General features: G+C 38.9%; 1 protein-coding gene across 1 annotated transcript; it reads left to right on the top strand.

The window, feature by feature from the left end:
* The first annotated feature begins 685 nt into the window (after positions 1-685).
* Positions 686-21,581, top strand: LOC133532941 (uncharacterized). The gene is made up of 12 exons (XM_061871816.1): positions 686-730; positions 1,167-1,400; positions 2,596-2,727; positions 3,543-3,761; positions 8,948-9,073; positions 10,228-10,464; positions 11,721-11,834; positions 14,035-14,265; positions 15,776-15,892; positions 17,118-17,345; positions 19,063-19,092; positions 19,264-21,581. Exons 2-12 carry the CDS (start codon positions 1,244-1,246, stop codon positions 20,115-20,117), a joined length of 2,445 nt encoding a protein of 814 aa, XP_061727800.1. The 5' UTR covers positions 686-730; positions 1,167-1,243; the 3' UTR covers positions 20,118-21,581.
* The last annotated feature ends 6,306 nt before the right edge of the window (positions 21,582-27,887 follow it).

Below are 27,887 nucleotides of genomic sequence, written 5' to 3'. Positions count from 1 at the left end.
TGAAGTTGATATTTTACTTTAAAAATCAAATAGTGAGTCCTCCTTAAGGCTCAGTTTTTCCTCTAGGTTGAAGGTTAAATCAGACGGCAGTCGCTTTCGTAAAAACTGGTATCTGTGTAATTCTTGAGTTTAGTTCTGATTTGTACATATTCATTCCAGATCTTACTACAGAAACGCCCATCGTTACCGTGGGTCCGAGTAAAGACTTTGAAATACTTGATGACAAACCATTCGATTTTTACTGTGGAGGAAGCAAACCTGTCGACGGACGCAGGTACTCATGGCATATACAAGGTGAGATATAAACGAAATATAATCTTCTTCTTCAACCTAGCGTTTTCCCGGCCTAGCGCCAGGGTCCGCTTTCCTACTTAATCTTCTCCACTTTGCCCGGTCTTCGGCATCCTCAGGTGTGAGATTGTTCTCTTCCATGTCCGCTCTCAAGACCTCCAGCCAGCGCTTCTTAGGCCTACCGCGTCCGCGTGATCTAGGGCCTTGGACAGTGAGGTTGAGGCATCTATTTCCGACGTAGTCTACTGGTCTGCGGCTTATATGGCCATACCATCGGAGGCGACTTTCCTGCAGCTTATCCGCTACGTCACGGATGCCGAGGCTGCCACGGATGTGTTCGTATATACGTTCGTATAAACGAAATATAATATATAAAAAAACTAACTTGGACTGGACAGCGACTCTGTTCCATTTAAAAATGATTCAAATTTCATCGCGGGTAATTTTTACTGGTACCTAATAGTATAAGGACTGTGCTGTGAACCTCAACAGGTTAAGTTTTGAGAGAAGCTGCCAACTTTTACGAGTATATCCCAATCAGCCCTTTGGACAAATTTCAGTACAGGCCCTGATGATTAGGCAACAACGTTGTAGTTGTATTTTCAGCTTTTTAGGGCTTCGACCGCCACGCCTGCTTTATGAGTAGCGTGGAGGTTGGACGGTGCCACCGAGCTTACGCAGGCTTCGACCCGGTGAGCACTTGTCCCAAACCCCACGGAATCAGCCACATTCAGTAGGATCTGTTCCCAAGTTCCCATCGTCTCTCGCTATACCGGGCGGCCGTCGGCAAAAGATCGACGGATTATGACGTTTAGTGCGGTTTACCTGAGGATAAAGTAATTTGATATATGCCCCAGTTACATGTTTTGTTTCAGATGTAAAGAAAAAAGATCCAAACTATTTTAATCAACATTTTGATAATTTGACAAACATTCATCACCTAAAACTGACTATGAAAGAATCCTTTCACGAGGGTCTCCTATATTGTTCTCAAAGCCATAGCTTAGAACTTGAGTTACCAGATGCCAGCACGATAACACATTATTATGGCGAACTGGCAAAATCAGAAACAATTACGTTGCTTCTTCAAGGACATGGAAGCTCAGATGGTGAGTTTTCAATTCGTATGTATTTGGTATATTTAAGGCATACACTTATAGTATTCATAGCGCTGTGAACACAGATGACAGCGGGTATTTGACAATTGGCACCTTATAAAACAAAGTTAGGTATGTTTTATACCTTAATTTAGACGACCTGACTGGTCTAGTGGGTAGTTACACTGCCTATGAAGCCGATGGTTTTGGGGTCAAATCCCTGGAATAGCTTTTATTTTTGTGTTCAGCATGGATATTTGTTATTGAGTCATGGGACTCATGGGTGTTTTCTATGTATTGAAGTAATTATAAATATTATATGTATCGTTGTCTAAGCACCCACAACACAAGCCTTATTCAGCTTAGGTACTGTGGGGCTTAGTCCATTAGTGAAATATTGGTAAATGGGTATTTGTTAAGTATTTTATTTATTGATATGTAAAAATAAACATTATACTCATATAAAAGTGTTCAAAGTCCCAAGGTCCCAGTTTGTTTGCCTCAAGTATTAAAATATAATATTTTATATCTGCTTTGATCAGCTTTCTACTGTTGTCACTCTTCGCTATGGTTACATCTCCCAGATAATAATAAAATAATAATACTGGACTGGAAATCTGTCGATACCCCCCGTCAGGGGGGTATGAGGGGCCGCTTCCGCCTTCCGGCTGCGGCGGCTGTCGCGGGTCGCTCCCCACCGACGGTGGGGAGGTCAAATGGCCGTCATTTGAGGGACGGTGTGTGTGGCTGGTGTGGGCCAGCTCTTCGCTACCGATCGTTATCCAACCCCACGACCCCTAGCCTGGTGATACCGTTTGAGCGGGGTCAGGTTTCGGGGCCGCGGTGAAGGCGACCGGTAGCTTAGCTGGCGTGTGCGGCGTGCTGGTGAGGCTGTGTCCGAAGTGTGTAGTGTGCAGTGTTTGCTCAGCTACTGGTGCAGAAGGGCTCGAAGCAAAATAATAATAATTCAGCCTATATACGTTCCACTGCTGGGCACAGGCCTCCTCTCATGCGCGAGAGGGCTCGGGCTATAGTCCCCACGCTAGCCCAATGCGGATTGAGGACTTCACATACACCTTTGAATTTCTTCGCAGATGTATGCAGGTTTCCTCACGATGTTTTCCTTCACCGAAAAAAAAAAGATAAAATTACTAAAATATATAGTTCATCTGTTTTATATTAAATTCTTACAAACTTTTTTTTTCAGACACACCAAAGATCACTACCACAAAGACTGACAGAGGATCAAGGGGTCTCACAGATAAACACAAGCAGATTATTGAGGAAACTTGCTACGCGTTTATAAAACCTTGGAATGTGCTGTCTTGGTACCAGACAGGTAAAAATAAAACGTATCTGAATCTATATAAGAAATAATAGTAACGAAAGACAACGGCATGATAATAACTATAATAAGAATTGGCACATGATTTCATGATTTCATTTTCTTTATGCTGTTAGTATGTATATATGTTAACATTATGTACTTAATAATGAACCTCCAGGTCTATGATTCTTAAGTATGTTAAGTACTCTACATTGTACTTCAAATCCATTTGTATATGTGACTGTTTGTGTTCTAAATAAATAAATAAATAAAAAAGAATTATTTTCATACATATTTGTCGTTCAATATTTTTGCGAAGTAACCTTAGAAAATTAGTTACTATCTGATGATGTTGATAATGATTAACTTAGTTTATATTACATAATTTTTTTTTTTTATTATTTAGAACACAAACAGTCACATGTACAAATGGATAATTACATAATTAATACCAAATCACCTGCCTGTTTGAGTGGGTGACCCTGCCTATGAAGCCGATGGTCCCGGGTTCAAATCCTGGTAAGGCTATTTATTTGTGTGATGAGCACGAATATTTTTTCCTGAGTCATGGGTGTTTTCTATGTATTTAAATATAATTAAGTACCCACAACACAAGCCTTATTGAGCTTATTGTAGGACTTAGTCAATTTGTTTAATAATGTCCTATAATATTTATTTATTTAACCATAAATGAATAAATAAGGTACTTCTTAAGTCTGTCATAAGTATGTCAGACATTTGTGAAATGAAAATATTAAAGATTGAGAACAAAACATAGTAAACAGTGGAAACTTACTCCTGTCTGTCATCAGCCATGCTAATTTCAGGATCATTAAAAGATATTTTACTAAATACAAGTCAGCTACAAGACTCTAAACATAAATCTGGACAGTGGATGAGACTCAACTTGAAAAAAACCCTTAACAAGACTGACATCGGTACTGAAATATACTGTGTCCAGGAAAGCGTTCTGTCAAGTGGCTTATTTGTAACAAAATCGTCGAAAAACCCAGTTGCACTCCCGTCTACAATAAATACATCTTTAGGTGAGAAAAAGCCACACTTTTGTATAAATTTCATTAACTTAGTCTGACTTTAAGAGACTTCCTCAAATATATTAAACCATTGTACAATTCTTATACTCATAAACTGCTTCTTTATATTAATTCACATAAAGTAGGTACGATTTCCACCGAACGGGTGGAGTCAAAGCGCAATTCACATTTGTACGGCTTCAAGCCGGTCGGCTCCTCGCGGACGCGGACGGCTCCATCGCTTCTGCTATAAAGTAAAGACACATTGGAAATCCGCTCCGGCGCGGTCCGACTCGGTCGGTGGGAATCGTAAATAATGCACAAAATTACGAGTATACAATAAAAGTAGGCAGTACTTACGCACTAGGCACTATTACGCGTAGTAGTAGTGCTAGGCATTATTATGCGTAGTAGTAGTAGTGCTAGGCACTATTACGCGTAGTAGTAGTGCGCTTGATCGCGGGCGTGCTGGGGCTGCAGGGAAGTCGTCATACATATTATTACAATAATAGTTATTGCTTCGTTGCGTTTAGAATTGGCTACTTTCTGCACTTGTATCACAAAATAACTATACATATTCATTCTCACTTATATCGCAATGTACTTTCGTAGTATACAGGGTGACCTTAGCCTTTGGACAAACCCTGAAATCCCACGTAGGGTTACTTCTCAGGAATGCTCTGACGTTATTTTTTTTAAATTATAACAAAAAATTAAAAAATAAATTTTTCGAACAAAAGTTGTTTGCAATAATCAACAACAAAAAGAAACACACTGTGTTAATCTTTGGCAGTGTTTTTGACAATTTGTTCGAAATATTTGATAATGATGACATTTTTCAAGAGTGAGAAGCTTATTAGTGTCATAAATAAAAAAGATAATCAAAAAGGTCGAAGAAGGTTCCATACTGTTCTTTGAAGATATTACCTTAGGAGCTACTAACACATATATATAATTTGTTAATTTCTTCGAAACGGCTACACCGGTTGTTATGATACTTTGTACATTGGTTCTAAATACCCTAATGCATATGTACATTTCGGCTTTGTCCAATGGCTAGCGACACACAGTATATTTATGGGCCGTAACTTAGCAGTCGCTATATGGCGGTTTATTTAGTAGTTTAGGTAGTAGTAGTAGTCATAGTAGTAGTATAACGTGGTAGGGTGACTGGTAGGGTGTAGGGTGATTGGCCACTACATAGTAATTGGCTATTAGCTTATTTCGTTCTGATTTGTTAAGAGTGGCCACTTACTATGTAGTGGCCAATCCCTATAGCGGCATCTAGAAGGTAATTGACGACCGGTTTGGCCTAGTGGGTAGTGACCCTACCTACGAAGCTGATGGTCCCGGGTTCAAGTCCTGGTAAGGGCATGTATTTGTGTGATGAGCATGGATTTGTACGGCTTATCGGCGGTATTTGTTCCTGAGTCATGGGTGTTTTATATGTATTTATAAATATTTATATAAGTATTATATATATCGTTGTCTAAGTACCCTCAACACACGCCTTATTGAGATTACTGTGGGACTTAGTCAATTTGTGTAATAATGTCCTATAATATTTTATTTATTTATCTAATTCGGTAACTAAATTTAATTTAAAACTAGTAAATGCACTACACTGGTTTATGATAGTTTAGGAACATCCTGATGTTTTAGGTTTAATGCTTATTTGTGACCTAGTGTGAGGGCTACTGTTAATCTAACCGCAATGTATATAAAATTTATAATTACCTACTTTTGTCAACCCTGCCTCTAATCAACTCTACCTTGTTAATAAAGAAATTTTGTATTTGTATTTATTTGTATTGTTAGTTAGTTAGTTAGTGCTTCTGGGCATTTTCCGCAAATCGACAACCATTGTGCCTATTTTGCGTGAAACGAGGTAGCGCTACTCTAACCACCCCAGCTCCTCCACGAAGCCTAGCAAAGTTTTCAGGTTGCTAAATGCCTCTCCTAGTGTGCACGGAGTCCCTAGGTATTTGTTCCTGTATACTTCTACCTGTTTGCAGTCTAGGAGAATATGTTTTGTTGTTTCTTCTTCTTCCATGCACGCTCTGCACATGGGGCTGTCTGTTTTACCCATATTGTGTAGGTGTTTGTTAAGTGTGTTATGTCCCGTAATTAATCCTACTATTTTACGTAGTTGATGTCTAGGTGTTTTCAGTAGTATTTTGGTGAGTTTGTGGTTCAGTTCCGGTAGAAAATCCTTGGTCTGCCTGCATGTGTCCATTTCCTTCCAGTATTTATTGTGCAGTTGTCTGTGATGTAGGTCTAGCTGGTTGTGTATATAGGATATTGGTAGGGGTATGATGGGCTCGGGTCCATATGCCGGCGTTTCTGAGCCTTTCCTGGCCAGTTCGTCCGCTGCATCGTTTCCTCTTGATCCACTATGCCCCTTTATCCATTGAATTGTTACTTTGTTGCCTTCTTTGCTCACTTCCGTGAGGCTTCGATGACATTCGAGTACGAGTTCTGAATTAAGTTTGTCGCTGCATAGCGCTTGTAGTACTGATTTACTGTCTGATAGTATTAGTATATTTTCGTGTTTCACTTGTCGTCTTGTTATAGCATTGCAAGCTTCTATTATTCCCACACATTCAGCTTGGAATACCGTGTTATGTTCTCCCAGGGGTTTTGAGATGTGTATATTCAGGTCCTCCGAGAAGACACCACATCCTGTCCCTTCAAATGTTTTTGAGCCATCTGTGAATATTCTTAGGTTGGTTTGGTCTAGTCCTTCTTTAGGATCTTCTGTTAATGATATGGCGTATTCTTTCCAGAAGATCATAGTTTTTGGTGTTTTGTCGATGGGCGCCTCCAGCATGGGTAGTTTTGAGATCATATTTTCATAGATCTTCTTGTGCGATGAGCTGAAGGATGTCCATAGGTTTAGCTTTTTCAACCGAAGAGCCGTGGCAGCCGCTTCTTTTTGTATGTATATGTGTAATGGTAGGAGTCCTAGCATTATTTCTAGCGCCGCAGTCGGAGTAGTTCGCATACAGCCCGTCGCAGCCACACATGCTAGTCTTTGTGTTTTGTTTAGTTTGTCTATTACCGTGGTTAACTGGGTGCGGGGCCACCATACGACCGCGCCGTAGCTGATCATTGGCATTATTACCATTTTGTATAGCCACAGTATGATGTGAGGAGCAAGTCCCCATCTCTTGCCCACCATCCTCCGGCATTGCCAAAAGGCTACTGTTGCTTTGTTTAGTTTATTGTCCAGGTGTTTGTTCCAGTTCAGTCTATCGTCCAGGATTATGCCTAGGTATTTTACATCCTTTGAAAGTGTCAATCTTGTGCCAAAAAGGGTTGGCAGTTCGTATGTACCCAGTTTTCGTTTGTGTGTCAAGAGAATTGTGTCGGTCTTTTTTGGGTTTACCGATAGGTCATTCTCCTTGCACCATTTCTCTACTATTTTCAGTGCTGTCTGTGTGAGATCGCACAGTGTGTTTATTACTAGGCCGCTGATTAATATTACTAAGTCATCTGCGTACCCTATAGTCATAAAGTGTTTGTTGTTTAATTTTGTTATCAATTCGTTCACCACCAGGTTCCAAAGCAGTGGTGAGAGTATATTTTTTGGGCCGTAACTTAGCAGTCGCTATATGGCGGTTTATTTAGTAGTTTAGGTAGTAGTAGTCTCCCTGGGGGCATCCTCTCATGACTAGTGCTTGATGAGTTTGGTTTTCGGATAGTCTTATTATTCTCTGTCTTAACATATTCATTATCCATTCGGTTACGAGTGGATTGGTTCCATGTCTTTGTAATGCTTGCTGAATGCTGCTAAAGTTTGTCTTGTCAAAGGCTCCTTCTATGTCGATGAAGGTGCCTAGGCATGAGTTCTTCCTTGCTAGCGCATTCTCTATGTTGCTTACTACAGCATGGAGAGCTGAGTCAGTTGATTTCCCTTGACTGTAGGCGTGTTGGTTTGGATGGATTTCTATGTTTTTTAGGGCAGTGTCCTTCAGTTCTCTGTCACATAGTCTTTCTAGTGTTTTTAGCATGAAGGATGTAAGGCTGATTGGTCTGAAAGACTTGGGATCCGAGTAATCGGTTTTGCCTGGCTTTGGGAGGAAAATCACTTTCACTTCCCTCCATTTATGTGGTATATATCTAAAGGCTATACAGCTGCACAGTAGATTGGATAGATGTTTGATTAATGTATGTCCACCCCATTTCAGTAGGGCTGGGTAAATTCCGTCTGTTCCCGGCGATTTAAAGTTATCAAAACTATTTACTGCCCAGGTCGTTTTGTTATGTTCTGTTATACATTCTGCTGTTCTCCATTCGCTTTCCGTTGGATTATAGTTCATTGTATCCTGTTCTGGGTCTTGCTCATTTACTACTTTGCATCCTGGGAAATGGGTCTCCACCAGCAGCCTTTCTGTCTCAGCTGGGCTACTGGTGGTACTATTATCTTGTCTCCTCAGGGTGCCCAGTAGTTGTCTTGGTTGGTCTGCAAGGATTTTCCTTGTTCTGTTTGCTTGAGTTACTGTGGATATGTTGTCGCAGAAGTTTCGCCATGTGGCTGATTTTCTGTATCTTAGTCTTTTCTTGTAGTCTGTTTTAGCTGTTTTGTACCTGTCCCAGTCCTCTTCAGCTCTTGTGTTCATTGCTCTGTTAAGTAACCTTCTCATTCTTGTTCTCATTCGTTCCAACTCCGGTCCCCACCAGCTGTTGTTGTTATTGTTACTACCTTTTCCTCTAGCCGATGGAGTCGATAGCGGACATGTGTTTTCATAGCTTTCAGTTATGTTTTTAATAAGTAAGTTTACCTGTTCCTCCAATTCCTTCGTATTGCTAGGTCTGTCAGTGTGTGTGTTATTGTGTAGTTTACCTTCCAGAAGTTCCTTGTACGCCGCTATGTCCGTGCGTCTCGGGTTTCTTCTAGGTGTGGATGTTTGGATGTCAGCTGTCAGGTCATACCGAATCCATCTGTGGTCGGAGCAGGATAGCTCGTCCGACACGTGCCAGTTGGATATGTGTTGAGCTGCCAGTCCTGTGCTTAGAGTAATGTCAATTATAGTATTACACCTACGAGTGACAAAAGTTGGTTTAGATCCTGTGTTTAATATATCTAGGTTAGTTGACATAAGGTATTCAACAATATCGTTACCTCTTTTGTTGTTGGTTTCCATTCCCCATAGGTTGTATTGTATTGTATTGTATTTATTTTCCTCTTTCTGCAGCGTCGCCCCATATCGCAACAGAGCCAAGTAATGAAGTTATTATTTTTGATGAAAAACAAGAGTTGAATTTCGTTTGCGGGGGAAGCGAGCCTCTGGATGGACGCAATTACACGTGGTACATACAAGGTAAGATTAATACAAAAAACATTAATTGGCTACTTGACAGTTTTTTGTAAATAATGTCAAACGATCTTGATTTTCCTGAGGATCACATGTCTATATAGGACTCATGGCATTTAAGCAACACAAAGGTCCGAAATGAGAGTTAAAGTCTGACGCTCGCACTAGACGATTGAAACGCCTCTAACAAAATGATAATGTGATGAGACGTCACATTATTATCACATAAGTCTGTGCTAAATGTATGGAAGATCAAGGAAATTGCCATTTTGACCCTGAAATATTGCGTTTATGTGTATAGTTGTCATACAATTTATTTTTCAATAAAATGTAAGGAATCGAATGGTATTTTCTTTTCTATTACTGAAAGACATAAAAAAAAAAATTTTTTAGAGATTTTGGTCCGTTGCATTTTTTTATGATCTCAGTATATTTTTTTAATTCCATAATGGATGGCTCATTTTCTACCCATTAAACTAAATTTTGTTATAATAATAATAACTCCACGGCCGATTCGGCCACGGCGACTGCTATCAACTCCGTTGCTGTCTCTGGTGTGCTCGCAAGTGACTGATGTAGCCGATCTTGCTACTAAAAGTTCGCAAACATTGCGGGCATGTGAGCACACCATTTTCGTAATTATAGTGCGTAGCCGCGGGTGGTCTGGCTTTTATATCGTCGCGCTTGGCGTCCAGCTCTAAGCGCCGACGAGCTTCGAAATCAGCTACTTTGGCATTTATAGTAGCCCGCCACTCCATTCGTATGGCTGCCTGCTGCTCCCATCGCGAGGGCTCTATACGACACTTTTTCATGTGCCGCTTAAGCACATCTTTGTACCTGAGGAATTGGCCACCCTGTTTCCGCTTGCCTTCCTCAAGCTCAGAATAAAAGATGCGCCTAGCCACACGCTGGTCGTTCATCCGTGAAACGTGACCGCACCAACGAAGCTGACGTCGCATGAGGTATACCTCGATACCACCCACATTTGCTCTACGCAGCACTTCGGTATTCCGAACACGATCAGACCACAATATCAAACAATCAATATTTAACATGTGTCAAGTACCCAATTGAACGAGTGAGTGTGAACCGCAAACGAAACAAAGCGGACAAAAGTTTAAGTAGATTTATAATCAATGAATTCATGAATTTTGTTTCAGATTTACATTCAGATCTCCAGCGACCAGAACAACATTTTGAGAAATCTACAAATGTCAACAATTTGAAGTTGATCATGACAGTTTCCTATCATGACAGTTCAATTTTTTGCGCTCAGGATTATTCATTAAATCTAGGAACGTCTGCTAAGCCTTATAAGAAATTTGTTCAAAGATACGGAGAGCTAGCAAAATCAACCGTGATCAAGCTGTTATATCGACTAAAAGGGAACTCGCAAGGTATTGAGTTTTTGATTTTTTAGTCCAACAAATAAACGTAGTCACTAAGTTAAAAAAAGAGGAGAGGAGACTTCTGGCCAACAGTGGCACACATACACGTAGGTATGTGCAAGTTGTGGAATGTTTCCAAAAAGTTGTAAAAGTTAATAAATAAATAAATAAAAATATGGACACTTACACAAATTGACTAAACCACACAGTAAGCTCAAGAAGGCTTGTGTTGAGGGTACTTAGACAACGATATATAATATATAAATATTTATAAATACTTAAATACATAGAAAACACCCATGACTCAGGAACAAATATCCATGCTCATCACACGAATAAATGCCCTTACCAGGATTTGAACCCGGGACCATCGGCTTCGTGGGCAGGGTCACTACCCACTAGGCCAGACCGGTCATAAATAAATAAATAAAAATATGGACACTTACACAAATTGACTAAACCACACAGTAAGCTCAAGAAGGCTTGTGTTGTGGATGCCCAGACGATAAATATAATATATAAATATTTAAATACGTAGAAAACACCGCTGACTAAGAAACAAATATCTGTGCTCATCACACACATAATATGCTCTTACCGGGATTCGAACCCAGGACCTTCGGCTTCAAAGGCAGGATCACTACTCACTAAGCCAGACCGGTCCTTATTGAACCATTTGACAAGAGAGAAAAAAAATTGTTACTCTGTGCAAAAATCCGAGATCCATCCGAAACTATTCCATGTGGATATTTCGCAATTTTGAAAACTTTCTGAAAATGCATCAGGCCACAAGATAGTCTACTAAAAAATATTCTATTTCAGTGTCTTTTGATGGGAATACTGTGTACTAACTTCTGAACACGACAAATTTTATTTATTGACATAATTAACTAATTTAACGACCGGCGAATATTAATTAATTTGACGACCGGATTGGCCTAGTGGGTAGTGACCCTGCCTACGAAGCTGATGGTCCCCGGTTCAAATCCTGGTATGGGCATTTGTTCGTGTGATGAGCATGGATATTTGTTCCTGAGTCATGGGTGTTTCTATGTATTTAAGTATTTATAAATATTTTTATATTATTTATATCGCTGTCTAAGTACTCTCAACACAAGCCTTATTGAGCTTACTGTGGGACTTAGTCAATTTGTGTAATAATGTCCTATAAATATTTATTTATTTATTTTATAATTAGTTACGTAAAGACCTTTATTTATGTAACAGGAACTTTTAAGTAAACTTTTGATATTCTTATTTTTTAGATGAACCACAAGTGACCCCAAAAGATCACATAGACCAGGGTCAATCATTCACCATGTTAACTTGCTACGCATTCATACGGCCTTGGGATGTGTTGTCTTGGTACCAATACAAAGGTAAACTTAAAACGTAATAAACTGAAATTAAAGTCCAAAAAAAAAAAAAAGAAAAAGAAAAAAAAAAAAAGAAAGAAAGAAGTAGTCTAAGAAAAAGTGACCAAGGCCTCCAGTGCCCCAGGCTGGAATCGAACTAGCGTCCTCTGCTATCACGGCAGGTGCCTAAAACAAATAAAAACAATAGTCTTAAAACGTAATATTGGTACTTAGGGACCCATTTTTCAGCTGGCGCTTGGCGGGACTTTGGGATACCTACAATTCCTGGCCATAGGGCTTCAAAATGACCTTTATGTCACTCCGGTGAAACAGAGTATTGTTACATACGGTCACGTAAAATATCGATACAAATAACTGCCAAAAATATGTATACACGACTTAATTCCCCATATTAAGGTAGTGTATAAATATATTTGGCACATTTTTCGTACCGATATTTTCAGACGTGACTGTACCTACACCATTGACATATATCTAAGGACGAGCCTTACAGGCACTAAGAACGGTGCTAGTTCAGTGGTGTCACTCACGCACTCGAGCCAATCGTGCAGTCTAACGCAACTAGTTGCGACCATCGCGCGCATGATGCGAACTCATCAACCAATCCCATTGTGGTGAGTCGTCGAGTCGACACCGCTGTACTGGCCCCATTCTCATTGCCTAATCTGTCGATCACGTGCTGCGTTTATTCAGCCCAATTCCCTGGAGTTGGAGCTGCAGGTTACTGTCCCGGTGGCATTTCCATACTAGTATCCTCAAATCTTCTTGTTTTCTTGCAAAAGGATATCTTTGAGTTCGACGTCATTTAGTTTGTGTTCTTTTAGTAAGCCTCTACCGAATGTATTATTTCGCAATGCCGCGTATATAATAAAGCTGCTAGTAAGTGTAAGTTAGTTTCCGCGTTACCACAGTGTGGACAGGAGCGTTTCTCATTATTACCGTTACCTTAAGATGTCTGTTGAGAGTGTTATGACCATAATACTAGTCAGTAGTCTCATACCGCTCTTACCTAGTTTCAAAAGATACCTGATTCTCCTCTGATCTACCCTTATTGTATGTCTTTCCCATCCGGACCTTTGGGAGGCGTGCGCGGAGCCGAAGCCAACACGTAGAGGCCCTTTTGACACTTTAATGAAATGTAAGGGGTACACCTAGCGGATGTTGCCCTTGCCCGCGTCATGGGACGCACGCAGAGGTAGCACCCGCCAGGGTGTAAGGACTATTTAAGGGTTGATGGAATCTAAAATGAACTGGGCTATTGGGTGAAAGCGATGGACTAAATACTGGGCTACGGGATAAAAAACCGGACGCCTGCCTAATAAAACATGATCTACCCTTAATTATTATCTTTGACTGTCTGCAACTAGTCTCTTTTTCCCATTCTCTCTGTGCTTCAATTTCATTTACCTTCTCTGTAACTCCCTTCGTGATACGCGCTGACATAGGCAGAGCCGGTTCCTGACCCATATATTCTGCGTCCGCCCCTATCCTCGCCAGCTCATCCGCTTTCTCATTTCCAGTTAATCCCTGGTGGCCCGGTACCCATGCCGCCGTGACACTTCTGTGCTTGCCTATTGAGCTTAGCTCCTCTCTACATTCTCTCACAAGAGAAGAGGTGACTGATATTCTCTTCAGTGCTTTCAGTGCTGCCTGGCTATCAGTATATATTACAACAGCGCCCTCTTGCTGCGCACTCTCTTTAATTATACGTCCACAGCGCGTTATTGCACATAACTCTGCTTGGAACACGCTAGCATATCTGCCCAGTGATATTGATACTTTTTCTCCCAGTTTAGGGATCACTATGCCCGCTCCTGCTAGTTTCGTCTTCTTCTTGAGCCGTCCGTTGGGTGTCTGACTTCAACTTTCCAGTTATCTTTCTCTCCTATAATGTTATGAATATCTCCTGCCTTTTTATAAGGCCGTTATTGGCTATCAACATCTCAAATTTTGATAGTGATAGGCTATAAATGGATACTTAGGGAACTGACTGTCCTTACATGGTATGTTATAAGCGTTGGTAGCCTGCCGGTAAGGTTTGAATAAACCCCATGCACTCTTAGTGAGTCGTGGAAAAACGCTAGGACAACATGAGAAAGATTATAACCATAATACTCGTAAAACACTTCTAATATGTCAACTTAAAACCACATGAGTTTCGCATTCAATTTACAATATAAAAAGCTAATCCACATATTTCCAGGATCCGACCAATCAGAGCATACGTTGCTAAAAACAATTCAGCTCCAAAACACTACATATGAAGCAGGACAGTGGATCCAGCTGACACTGAATAAAACCCTCCAGCCATCTGATAATGGAAGCGAGGTCTACTGTGCGAAGCAGAGCGTGCTGCCAGGTGGTAACTATTCGGAGGAAAGAATAGACAGCCAGCTTATTTCACTTACGTTTCAAAAATATATTACACCTTTGAGTAAGTAACAAAGAGGTATTACAACACATCTTTGATTAAGTTAACTTAACTTTACTTAAGTTAACTATGGAGCATACTTATGGAGTTAACTTAAGTTAACTATGGAGCAACACTGTGCAACACGGTAACAGAGAGTAACTTGCCTAGTTACTTACTATTGCACCACAGTTGTTCCATAAATGTTAACTGCTGTGTGGATTACTTTTATACATCTGCATTAGACACTTTTAGACGACTTCTGTAGGCTTACCACGAGAATGCCGCTGCATAGAATACGTGTCACTTTCTAATTAATATAGCTAGAAAAAGACGGGTAACCTATCTGGCGCGCGGGATACTGTCTGGGTCGAAGGATGTCATGTTTCAGAGGTTCTGGGGCAAACTGCCGAATCTGACTCAAGATCAAACAATTCAACGAAGTCACGCCGTTCTGTCGCATATTTAATTTTATCTTTTTAGGGTTCCGTAGCCAAATGGCAAAAAACGGAACCCTTATAGATTCGTCATGTCCGTCTGTCTGTCCGATTATGTCACAGCCACTTTTTTCCGAAACTATAAGAGCTATACTGTTCAAACTGCGACGACCGGTTTGGCCTAGTGGGTAGTGACCCTGCCTATGAAGCTGATGGTCCCGGGTTCAAATCCTGGTAAGGGCATTTATTCGTGTGATGAGCATGGATATTTGTTCCTGAGTCATGGGTGTTTTCTATGTATTTAAGTATTTATAAATATTTATATATTATATATATCGTTGTCTAAGTACCCTCAACACAAGCCTTATTGAGCTTACTGTGGGACTTAGTCAATTTGTGTAATAATGTCCTATAATAAAAAAAAAAAAAAAAAAAAAAAAAAAAAAAAAAAAAAAAAAAAAAAAAAACTTGGTAAGTAGATGTATTCTATGAACCGCATTAAGATTTTTACACAAAAATAGAAAAAAAAAAACAATAAATTTTGGGGGCTCCCCATACTTAGAACTGAAACTCAAAAAATCTTTTTTATCAAACCCATACGTGTGGGATATCTATGGATAGGTCTTCAAAAATGATATTGAGGTTTCTAATGTCATTTTCTTCTAAACTTAATAGTTTGCGCGAGAGACACTTCCAAAGTGGTAAAATGTGTGTGTGTGTGTGTGTGTGTGTGTGTGTGTGTGTGTGTGTGTGTGTGTGTGTCCCTGTAACTTCTAAAATAACAGAATGAAAAAACTAAAAAAAATATATGATATACATTACCATGCAAACTTCCACCGAAAATTGGTTTGAACGAGATCTAGTAGGTAGTTTTTTTTTAATACGTCATAAATGGTACGGAATCCTTCATGGGCGAGTCCGACTCGCACTTGGCCGCTTTTTATTATTTATGCATATTACTCTATAAGGTAATTGTAATATGGGCTTTGTTATCTGAATCAAAATTTCAATAGGCAAATCCAATTTTACTCAGTTCGTTGGGAGTAAAACTCTTGAATAAAGACTAGGGGTCATTTTTATATCTGTTCTTTTTACAGAACCTGTCACCACGATTCATCCAAAATCTGTAAACTTCGATATCAACGCCACGGTGCAATTTACCTGCAGCGGCAGTAATCCTGTAGATGACAGGATTTACGCATGGTTTAGGATAGGTATGTAATTTTCTTATCGCCAATTTTTGACACTGAACCTGGTTGCCTGATAAATTTATTTATATTACCAACAAACTTTTGAATCTAGTTATGTTTGGCTCTAGTTTACAGAGTTCATTCTGGCCTTAAATGTGCGTTTTATATCAAAAGATTGTTTGCGAAAGGCTCGCTGACTGTTTGCTTATATTAGGTAATAATAGGTATATGATTTGTTCGATAGCAGGACATTCGCCATATCTGGACGCAATTTATGCATTGGTATAATAGAAAGAAACTTCAATCCATTTGTCACCGTTAGAATTTTTGCACCAAAGCATTTGTCACCGTTAAGCCGTTCGCTAAACTTTTCGAATGGAAATTTTCAGTCTGCTAATTGTAATTAGTGCAACTGGAACTTTAATATCAAAATCAACCTTTCCTTAGGAGTCATATCTCGAAATTCTGACTTACCTATCAATTATCTACCAATCTCCACATAGGTGCCCCTGCGGCACTGATGTCGACGCCGTCGGACACCACGGGCTCTCCTGCCAAAGGAGCGCCGGCCGCTTCTCTAGACACGCCGCGCTTAACGATATTCTCCGCCTGTCTCTTGCCAGCGTGAACGTGCCAGCTCTTCTTGAGCCAGCTGGTAATGTAAGAGACGATGGTAAGAGACCGCACGGAATGTCACTAATTCCGTGGATGATGGGACGGGTGCTGGTGTGGGACGCCACATGTGTAGACACCCTAGCCCCGTCTCATCTCCACGGCACAACTGCAAAAGCCGGCGCGGCGGCAGAGGCGGCCGAAAAATTAAAAAAGATCAAATATAGGGGTCTCTGCCCCGAATACGATTTCGTACCTTTCGGCGTCGAGACCCTTGGCCCGTGGGGTCCGAATGCGTCTACACTATTCAAGGATTTAGCCAAAAAAATAGCAGAAGCTACCGGTGATCGTAGAGCTTCCTCGCACAGAGAATAAGTATTGCGATACAACGAGGAATTGCTGCCAGCTTCTACGGCACCATGCCGCAGGGGCATAGCTTTTAATTATTTATTTTAAGATTAGTTTTATTTATTTTTAGATTTAGATTTTAAGTTTTATATGTATTATGTTCTTGTGTTTGTACCGAATAAGTTATTTACCAATCTTACAATTAAAAACTGTTTGTTTAAATTCGTTGAATTTGAAACTGTACTTTTAAAGTTTTGAAGTAAATGTGTTAATTATATATTTCTTCCAGAACCTGACAATAATCGTGCAGTACCATTACCGTACCGACGCTACGACGAATCAACAAACGTGAATATTCTTGAATTAACTCTTGACGAGAAATATAATCATAACAAGTTGTTCTGTGCGCAAGTGTTTCGAGCAGATATCCGAGACCAAAAAAAGAAATCCTATATCAAGTATTATGGTGAAATAGCCAAATCCGAAATAGTCACTTTAAAAATTAAGGGAAAAGACGGTACGTTTCTGAAGATATTTATATAGTATTAGCTTCTGTCCCTGATGTTGTCTGCGTGATATGACTTTATTCAATACTTGTTAACTGTGGGATTGTCGTTAGTCGCGAATACGCGGCTGCATTGTGAAAAATTATACTTCACAAAAAAGCGGCCAAGTTCGAGTCGGACTCGCCCATGAAGGGTTCCGTACCATTTATGACGTATTAAAAAAAGACTACTTACTAGATCTGGTTCAAACCAATTTTCGTTGGAAGTTTGCATGGTAATGTATATCATATATTTTTTTTAGATTTTTCATTCTGTTATTTTAGAAGTTACAGGGGGGGGGGGGGGGGACACATTTTTTCACTTTGGAAGTGTCTCTCGCGCAAACTATTCAGTTTAGAAAAAAATGATATTAGAAACCTAAATATCATTTTTGAAGACCTATCCCTAGATACCCCACACGTATGGGTTTGATGAAAAAAATTTTTTTTTTAAATTTTTGTGACGTATTAAAAAAAACTACTTACTAGATCTCGTTCGAACCAATTTTCGGTGGAAGTTTGCATGGCAATGTATATCATATATTTTTTTTAGATTTTTCATTCTGTTATTTTAGAAGTTACGGGGGGGGGGGACACTTTTTACCACTTTGGAAGTGTCTCTCGCGCAAACTATTCAGTTTAGAAAAAAATGATATTAGAAACCTCAATATCATTTTTAAAGACCTATCCATAGATGCCCCACACGTATGGGTTCGATGAAAAAAGATTTTTTGAGTTTTAGTTCTAAGTATGGGGAACCCCCAAAATTCATTGTTTTTTTTCTATTTTTGTGTAAACATCATAATGCGGTTCATAGAATACATCTACTTACCAAGTTTGAACAGTATAGCTTTTATAGTTTCGGAAAAAAGTGGCTGTGACAGAATCGGACAGACAGACGGACATGACGAATCTATAAGGGTTCCGTTTTTTGCCATTTGGCTACGGAACCCTAAAAATGAGTAAATATCAGCGGCGCATTAATAATATATGTGTAATTGTTCATTTGTATGAATGAACCTACTTTATTAGAACGTTATTCTATCACCAGCATTTTAGTTCTCCGACAAGTCAGCTAATACCCTTCAAACTTAGGGTACTTTTCAGTGGCAAGCTTATTTTTGACTGCCATCCAACGACTAGGTTTGGTAAAACACGTACTTTGCAATTTTGGAAATACCAATACACATAAATTATATATTTGATGAAAGGTAAAAGATCCAGCTTTTGTTTTATGTAAGATTTAACCATGTAAGAAAGAAAAATAAATAAATAGCGATCAAAATCACCTTGAACGGGTCGCGTATTGTTTGCGTCGCTTTGTTTTTTAATTTAAAATAACTTTTTCCGAATATTACATAGAATTATTCAAAACTGAGACAGAAAATTACTTTAAATTATATTGTAAGTAATTCATCGTTAAATAAGCTTTTAACCATATATATGAATAATAAGGGATCTGTACGTATAGCTGTTTTATCAGTCAAAACCTTTGTGATAGAACTTATGACCTGACTAAGTATATAAGTATATATTTATCTATATACGTATGTATGTATATCCTCACCTAGTCCCCATAGTACAAGCTTTGCTTAGTTTGGGCTAGGTCGATCTGTGTACGATTGTCCCCAAATATTTATTTATTTTACGAAAAAAATACATTTATACTAATATTTACTTTATTTTCTAGATGAGGAGAACACACTTCCTAGAAGATCGGGTAAGATAAGTACTTAATTTTATTTTGTAAATCGTTTTTTATGAGATCATTTACACAACTACGATAACGTAGATTTAACTAAGCCAGGACAGATAACGATTGATATTATTGGTTATGTATTACTGTTATACTGTTTATGACAGAGTTAAACTAACAATATATCTATTGCAGATAAACAGCACATTATAGCAGTGGCTGTTACAATACCGGTATTAATAGTTCTCGCAGCTATGCTGACGTTTTGGCTGCGACGACGGTCCACCGTTACTGTCCACGAAGTGCCTACTGCAACCCCAACGCCAAACGGAACCCCTAAACCTGCCGCGCGCTCCATTACTACCACGCCTAAAGAGCGCCCCAAGCCCGCTGTACGACCCAAGCCTGTACTAAACCCTGAACCTTCTACGCCAGTGCCTACCGCAATCCCTGTGACTAATGCGCCTACAGCCAACTCTTCTACTACAAAGTCTACTGCAAATACTAAACGCCCTACACCCACAGCAAGACCCGCAATCGCGACACTTCCCAAGCCTGGTGCAAGCCAAGATCCTGCAACGCAAACCGCGCCTACAGCAACCGCAACTCCCAAGGCGCGGCCCAAGCCAACAGCGCGCCCTGATCTCTTGACACACTCTACGCCTGCAATCCCCGCGCCGAGGTATACCCCCGCGCCAAGCAACAAAGAAGGCAGTGACGCCATATATGGCAATTTTATCACCCTTTTTTCGGATATGGTAAGTGAAGACAAGCAACCAACGGAAGTAATCTACGCCGCTCTGGAATTACCAGAAGACAAGACTTTTAGGGCACCGAAGGATTTCGGTGCTCCAAAAATATCTGCTCCTGGAAACATTCATGGCATACCCAAAACATCCGCTTCGGCAGGCACATCCGCTTCCACGGCCACATCCGGATCTGCAGGCACAAACGCATCCACAAACCGAACAGCCGTAACAACACTAACCACGTCAGAGTCTAGTCCCTATGCGCAAATCATAGGTATTTATACACCCCCAAATCAGTAAAAACCTTCTAAGAATGGACGAATAAATGGAGCATTCCATGTTTTGTTGGTACAAGAGTTTCCTTTTCTGTGGTTAATGGTTAAAAATATGCACTGAAAAATAATCGCCTGCTATAAACCCGGAGTAGAAAGTCGCAACGCAGGAAATAAAACGCTTTTGTACGGGACAGCCCGTGGATTTTTTTTTATGATAGAGGAGGCAAACGCGCAGACGGATCACCTGATGGTAAGCGATTACCGCCGCCCATGGACACCTGCAACACCAGAGGAGTTTTAAGTGCGTTGCCGGCCTTTAAGATGGGAGTCCGCTCTTTTCTTGAAGGTTTGAAGGTCGTATCAGTCCGGCAATACCGCAGGCGACAGTTCATTCCACAGTTTAGCTGTGCGAGGCAGAAAGTTCCTGGAAAAACGCACAGTTGAGGACTGCCAACCATCTAAGTGGTGAGGATGGAATGCTCCAAATCAAGAAAACTAACAGCAAGATCGACTCTAAAATAACAATATGTTATGGTTTTCAACTGGTTTCGCTACAACCTTGACGATCGTCTGGTGATTAGCGCACGGGACGTGCTGGCACTTGGTGATTTGCACGACATTCACTTTATTTCTCATGCACCGATCTTCAAGGCCTTATCAAAAAAGGTCAAAACGCCCAATAGCTCATCGTCTTTACAAAATAGCGTTTCTCGGATGTTCAGCGCCATCTATTGAACAGAACTTGGAAAAAAGGTCATAAGGATAAAGGCCGTAGCAGGATAAGGCCAAGTTTTATGCCGACTTTTACGTGGCATTCTGTGGAATGTCATTATAAGTCGTATTTTCATTAAAAAATAACGATCAGGGTTCCATTTCAGTACTTTTTCTCTGCAAAAACTGTGCATCTTGGTTAGACTCTAGTGAATACAAAACCCTTAGATTAAGTATACAAGACATAGGTATTAATGATTTATTTACCTTTAATTATTTTCGGCGAAAAACTTTGTTAAAAATGCCTAAGATGTAAGAATCTTTATAAATTTACATGTAAGGGTAATCATTTAGGTAAGTAAGTACTATTTATTTTGTGCAGGTATGCAACAATTTATTTCTGTTTGTTGCCAGGGTCTAAAATACGTGTGATACCTCATGGATTCGGAATGATGTATAGACAAATGTATTCAAAGCCTTTATTAGCATTCATAAAATTTCAAAAGTTATAGATAAAAAAAGGCAGAAAATAGCAGATATTATTTTAGTACTTCAGTATTTTAGTACGTCATTACGTACTTGCATTTTACGCCACACGTCCATACCCCAAAATGACGAGAGGAGAGCTATATTCAGCGTTGAATAAAAAGTATAAATAATGGAGATACAGTTCTGCAAGTCAAGGTTTATGGATTGAAAATTTCCTCCTCTTTAATAATATTAGAATAGAATAGAATATCATTTATTTCAGTATAAGTACACAGTTATACAATTCATATAGAGAAAAAAGAGAATATTCTATTCAAATTTCTAAAATATTAATGCTTTTTGAGATATTGGCGAAAAAATAAATGTCTTCTTGTTTTTTGTCTACGCCCGCCCTCTAATGTCTAACGCCTCAAGTACTTTTTTCCATACATCATTCCAAATTCAAAGAGCTATCATACGTATTTTTAGAAGTATCTCTATACTTCACTATTTTAAACTATATTAAATAAAGAACTATATTATATATTAGATTATAGAATACATGACATTATACACCGTGGGCCAATTAAACCCGACAGATGTCAAAAGTGTATTCTTGACCGCATTTAGAGACTAAAATGTCATACAATGTTTTCTGAAATCGGTCTTGTTTTAGAGATATTGACAATATCTGTGAAAATTTGTTTCTTTTATAATTTAGTCAAAAACGCCTTTTTAGCTGCGACGCTGCCACTATGTGACTTGGTTTAGACATACCTACTGACAGATATTAAAGTTTTAAAGTAAACTCGCAATTTTCGTGTGTAAATAAATAAATAAACTACTTATTCGTTGTAATGATTTTTTTTCACCACGGTGTAAAAATAAATAACGTTTCATGTGCAGAAAACGCAAAAGGATTTTTTTTTCGGCAAAAAAAAAAATTTTTTTTTTGGCGAATTTTGCTAAAACTCATAACATTTTTTGCTCCTTATGACCTCAGAAATGCGTGGTTAAAATCTGTCGGGTTTAATTGGCCCACGGTGTATAAGATTATATTAATAAATAAATAAAATAAAAATAAAAAGCATTTATTTCGGAAAATATCCATAACACACAAAACAACAAACAATCAAAATATTTACATTAAATTAACATTATTAAATCAAAATTATCAATTAAATTACATTAAAATTATCAAATAAATTAAATTAAAATTATCAATCACATTATATTAAACTAATTATTATTTGTCGTAGTTGGCATGTGGCGCGTGAGATTTCACCCAGTGGCCAAATATCGGGCTGTCATGGGCCCCTGCGACCGCGCTCAAGAGCCTGTTGGGGCTACCACGAACACGACGCATCAGGGACGCGACGCGTTTGCGCATAATGGCATGAAAATCGTCCGTGTATGCCTCCGCGAACATCCCCGACGCACTGCAGTACCGTGGCAGCCCCATCAGCATCCTGAACGCGTTATTGTAGAGGACGCGCAGCGCACTATAGGCTTTTTTCGTGCAGTTGATCCACAGGCTGCAAGTGTAAAAAGTTTGGCAATAAGATCTGAACAAGGTTATTTTAACACTTGTTGTGCATTTTGCAAACCTGCGGATCAACATGTTGCCTCTCACTGATAGAGCCCTGCGCTCCCTCTCAACGTCCATGTCATCATTTTGAGACGCAGTGACCCAATGCCCCAGGTACTTAAACTGTGTTACTAATTTCAACTGAACGCCTCCTAACATGACTGGTGGAACTATGCTATATGTTTTAGTGCCGGCTTTGAAAATTAGTAACTCAGTCTTACTAGAATTGTACCTGAGGCCATGTACCTCCGCGTATCTTTCACATATGGCCAGTAAATTATTAAGTGCGCAAACCGAAGGGCTAAGCAGCACCATATCATCAGCGTAGCTGATGTTATTGAAGCACTGTCCTCCGACTGAACAGCCCGCTCGAGTGCCGCTGAGCTCCTGAATCAGGTGATCCATATATAGGCAGAACAGCCTTGGCGAAGTTAGGCCTCCCTGTCTCACACCGCACTGCAATTTGTAAGAGTCAGACAGCGAACCCGCCCATCTTATCCTGTTACTCTGGTTACTGTACCAATATTTAAATAGCTCAACCAGCTCTCCAGGTACCGCCGCTTGGTTTAGCTTCTTCCATAGGAGATCGTAGGACACCAGGTCGAATGCCTTGGATAAGTCCAAGAAGCATGCATAGACCGGTGTTCTACGATCTGTGTAATATCGGACAGTATGCTTGAGGCACAGAACCGCAGCCTCAGTTGATAGACCTGACCTAAACCCGAACTGGGCGTCGTGGAGCGGCACAATCTTCTCCAGTGTCTTATCAAGCATACTGTCCAACACCTTACTTACTATGGTAGCCAATGAGATGGGTCTATAGTTACTTATATCCGACGCATCGCCTGTACGGTTTTTAGGTACAGGTACTACGACCGTTTTAATCATCTCGTCAGGTAAGTAACTATGACTAATGCATAGAGTGAAGAGCATGGCCAGTACCCTAGGCAAATGATCCCCGGCATACTGGAGATGTTCTATGCTAAGAGAATCATGCCCAGGTGACTTTCCGCGGGTCATGCCCTTCACCGCTGCTTTCACCTCACTGGCTGTAAACCTTATAGGCGTTCTAGAGCCAAACTGCACTGACATGGGCATTAATAGTACTATCATTTTGCTGTCAAACACGGGGCACATTTTTTAGACCTTTTTTGATCAAAAATGGTTTTTAAGTCAGTATTATATTTTATAATGATTGGTTATTTATATTGATATTTTTTCCATTAGATTAAGATGTAAACCGTATTATGACAAATAAAATATTGATTGATTGTAAATACATAAATGACAAATTAATGTTTTTTTTTATTTACAAACTTACGTGTATTAAGTAAGTAAGTAAATATTCTTTATTGCACCACAAAGAAGACAAATTAAAAAAAAAAACAGATTTACAATGTAAAGAAAGGTAGCAACAGGCGGTCTTATCGCTGTAAGCGATCTTTTCCAGACAACCTTAGGGTAGCAGGATATAAAGAACAGTAAGTTTTTAGAACAGGTAGTGCACGAATGAATTAGAGGAATAGGAAAATTACACATACATCAAGCAGACAGTACATACAGTACATTTACAATTTAAATAAACATATAAATATAACAATACATACCTATATTAAAATAAATAAATATTAGATACATATCTAAATATACATACATACATAATATAACACAGCGGCACATTAAGAAAGAGACAAGTAATGATTTTTCAGTAGGGTTTTAAAGCTTCGAAGAGTTTTCGCACACCTAATATCTAAGGGCAGGCTGTTCCACAGCCGAACAGCTCGAAAAGTGAAAGAGCCAGTATAATATTTTGTAGAGGATGGAGGGGGGACAAGTAGATATTTCCGTGAAGGCCTGACGGAGGAGAGATATGTAAAACGCTCTTTAAGATATGGGGGAGCAGAGGGGTTGAAAAGAACGCTATAAAGAAGATTGAGAATATGAGAATTACGACGAAGACGTATAGGGAGCCACTTGAGCTGGACACGGAAGTTGGAAATATGGTCAAATTTGCGAAGTCCAAATATAAATCTAATACAGAGATTTTGCAAGCGCTCAAGTTTGTTGAGCTGGTCCTCATTAAGATCCAGATAACTGATGTCAGCATAGTCTAGTATAGGCATAAGAAGGGATTGTGCAAGCGCAATTTTGGTGGCTAATGGCAAGAAGTTACGTAGTCGGCGAAGTGAACCCATTGAAGCAAACATCTTTCTGCTTACCTCGCCAATCTGGGGTATCCAAGATAAAGTACGGTCTATTATGATTCCTGTTCCTGTACGGTGTATTATGCATTTACAATTATTATGTTTTAATCAACGTACATTTTCTTTAAAAGCATTGTAGCTTGTTGGGCTCAGACACTTTGTCAGTAGAAAAAGGCGCGACATTCAATTTTTATAAATTTGCCGCCTTCTTCCACTAACAAAATGGGTGTGCCAGAGTATTTATAGTATGGAGTGTGGAATTAAAAGGAGTGAAATTTCTTATGGTAGAACTGTTGCAAAAGTGTCCAGCTGTCAGCTATAAATAATAGTTCTAAATCTCTCCAGAGTAGCGCTAGAGTAGCTAAGAACCTAGGCGTTATTAACGGATTGAAATGCGCTGTCTATGATTTGATTTTTTTGTTCAAGTATTCTAGGTATTGTAGCGCCACCTATTTAAGGTTTTTTGATGACACTTTCTGGTACATGGAGATTTCATTCCTTCCATAATTTATAGTAAAGGATTATTATAAATTTATATAAATGGCTCGAGCGGCGAACAAATTTTTACGATTGACTATGTGAAATATACGGAATCTACCAAAAATATGCTTTAAATTTTAATGAATGAGTAAAATAACTGGTATTTAATGATAACTAGTTGCGAAATAAAATGAAATAACCGTGATGCGAATCAATTAAAGTATGTTGGCACGTTGCGGGTTTTTAACAAATATGCGTGTAAATTATATTTTTGAGTGTGTAAATAATATAAATATGTATGAGATAATGGGATATTTATATAGGAAGGATCAGGATTCGAAGGACCAGACTTGGAGGGGCAGGGACTCACCTTCGAATAGCTCATATCCCGCCGACTCCAATTTTGAGTTCGTATTTCACCACAAACACGAAAATTTGATTGTTCACGATGCACAGCGTTAAAAGTGATGTCACTGATCTTCTTGGAGTATTTTTTCACATGTATTTTGAGTTTTAATTAGAGGAGTGCGAGTTTTTGGGCGCGCGCGCAATGGGATTTTATTTGCACTGGCGGTTTAAGGTGAGGGTGGGGGTATAGGACAAAGGATGTTGCCATATATAAAATATATAAGAGGTGAGTTCTAGTTGTGTGTATGAGATATTTAAATAAACTTAAATTAATTTTAAAAATGTATGAAATTATCACAATGGCGTAGCCAACATGTATAGTCTTTTTCAAAAGTGAAGGGTAGGGTGACATTTGTTTTTTTTTTATTCCATGCCATTGACGTTTCAGACCAATCTTTTTTTTAACAAAAATAGCTTAAATCCCAATATAACAACAATTACATATCTTCGTAGCTTAGAATATCTCATTATAATAGACACAGATCACCAAAATATATATACATTAAAAAATAAAAAGATTGACTCTACTTATCGACCGAATCGATATCTGTTATTAAATAATAATTGTGTGTAGTTTTCGCAACTTTTTATTTTAATTTAAAAATTACTTACAACTAATGCATGAATTTGTAATGTAATGTAATGTATATGGTGACATTTTACTTTATTTAATTTTAGTTTTTATGACAGTAGTATTATTTTTGTGTATTGTTAATATCTAAATGTATATATAATGAATTGTTCTAGTATATAAGCGCCTTCGTTTTTGTTGACTGTAATGCTTATATATTTTGTAATAAATTAATAATAAAAAAATAAAAAAATCTGCTCGTATTAAGTATATCGTTTCAGTCGCGTCCAATTGTGAAGGTATGTTACCATTAGAATCGATTGGGTATGCATTATGGTCTTCGCAGACGACCGGTTTGGCCTAGTGGCTAGTGACCCTTCCTACGAAGCTGATGGTCCCGGGTTCAAATCCTGGTAAGGGCATCTATTCGTGTGATGAGCATGGATATTTGTTTCTGAGTCATGGGTGTTTTATATGTATTTAAGTATTTATAAATATTTATATATTATATATATCGTTGTCTAAGTACTCTCAACACAAGCCTTATTGAGCTTACTGTGGGACTTAATCAATTTGTGTAATAATGTCCTATAATATTTTATTTATTTAGATTTAATCGAGAATCGTAAATTGTCACAACCCTATAGTTTTTGATATATCTGCCTACTCTTTCAAGTTCGAACAAGCCTATAAAGTACAGCACCAACTAGTGATGACCTTTAGAGGGCATCTAGGAATATCTTAGCATTTCCATTGGATACGAAATACTTTCATTGGATACTCTATTGGGCTAGGATAAAGCCTAGGACTAATGTCCCGCGACACGTGTCGCCAGCGACGTCGGGTGAAGTAGCGTTGCCGGACTTTGCTCGAGATGTCTCGCAACAGCGCGCGATATGTCGCCAGTGTGTGTCTTAACTCTTAAGTCGCCACATTGTCTCCGACATATGTCGAGGGACATGCTTCCTAGTGTATTCCTTTGTTATGACAAAAGAAACTAAGGAAGGTTTATGATTTAAAATATATTTTTATTGGTTGGTAATGATCATTTGGGTTACATTTTGTACTTAAAGTTACTTAGTTAAGTTTATAAGTATAGTAAAAACAATGTATTTGTACAAGTACCTAACTACTAACAACCGAATATTAAAATTTCTGTTAATAAGAATATATAGAAATGGACGGAACATAATTTTTAATTAAGGTGTATTCGGATATTTCAATATGTCGAAATCCGTCGGATAATTCTAAAAAGGGACTTTTGTTATGACGGTACTTTGTGCGATTTTTGGAATTATCCGACATACAAAATTACTCGAGTATACCGTTATTTACATAAGTCTTAAAATAATTAAAAAACATATA

Source organism: Cydia pomonella, chromosome 28, assembly GCF_033807575.1.
Source record: "Cydia pomonella isolate Wapato2018A chromosome 28, ilCydPomo1, whole genome shotgun sequence".
Taxonomy (NCBI): Eukaryota; Metazoa; Arthropoda; class Insecta; order Lepidoptera; family Tortricidae; genus Cydia; species Cydia pomonella.
Note: the sequence above shows the minus strand (reverse complement) of the source record. Positions and strands in the feature narration are given on the sequence as shown.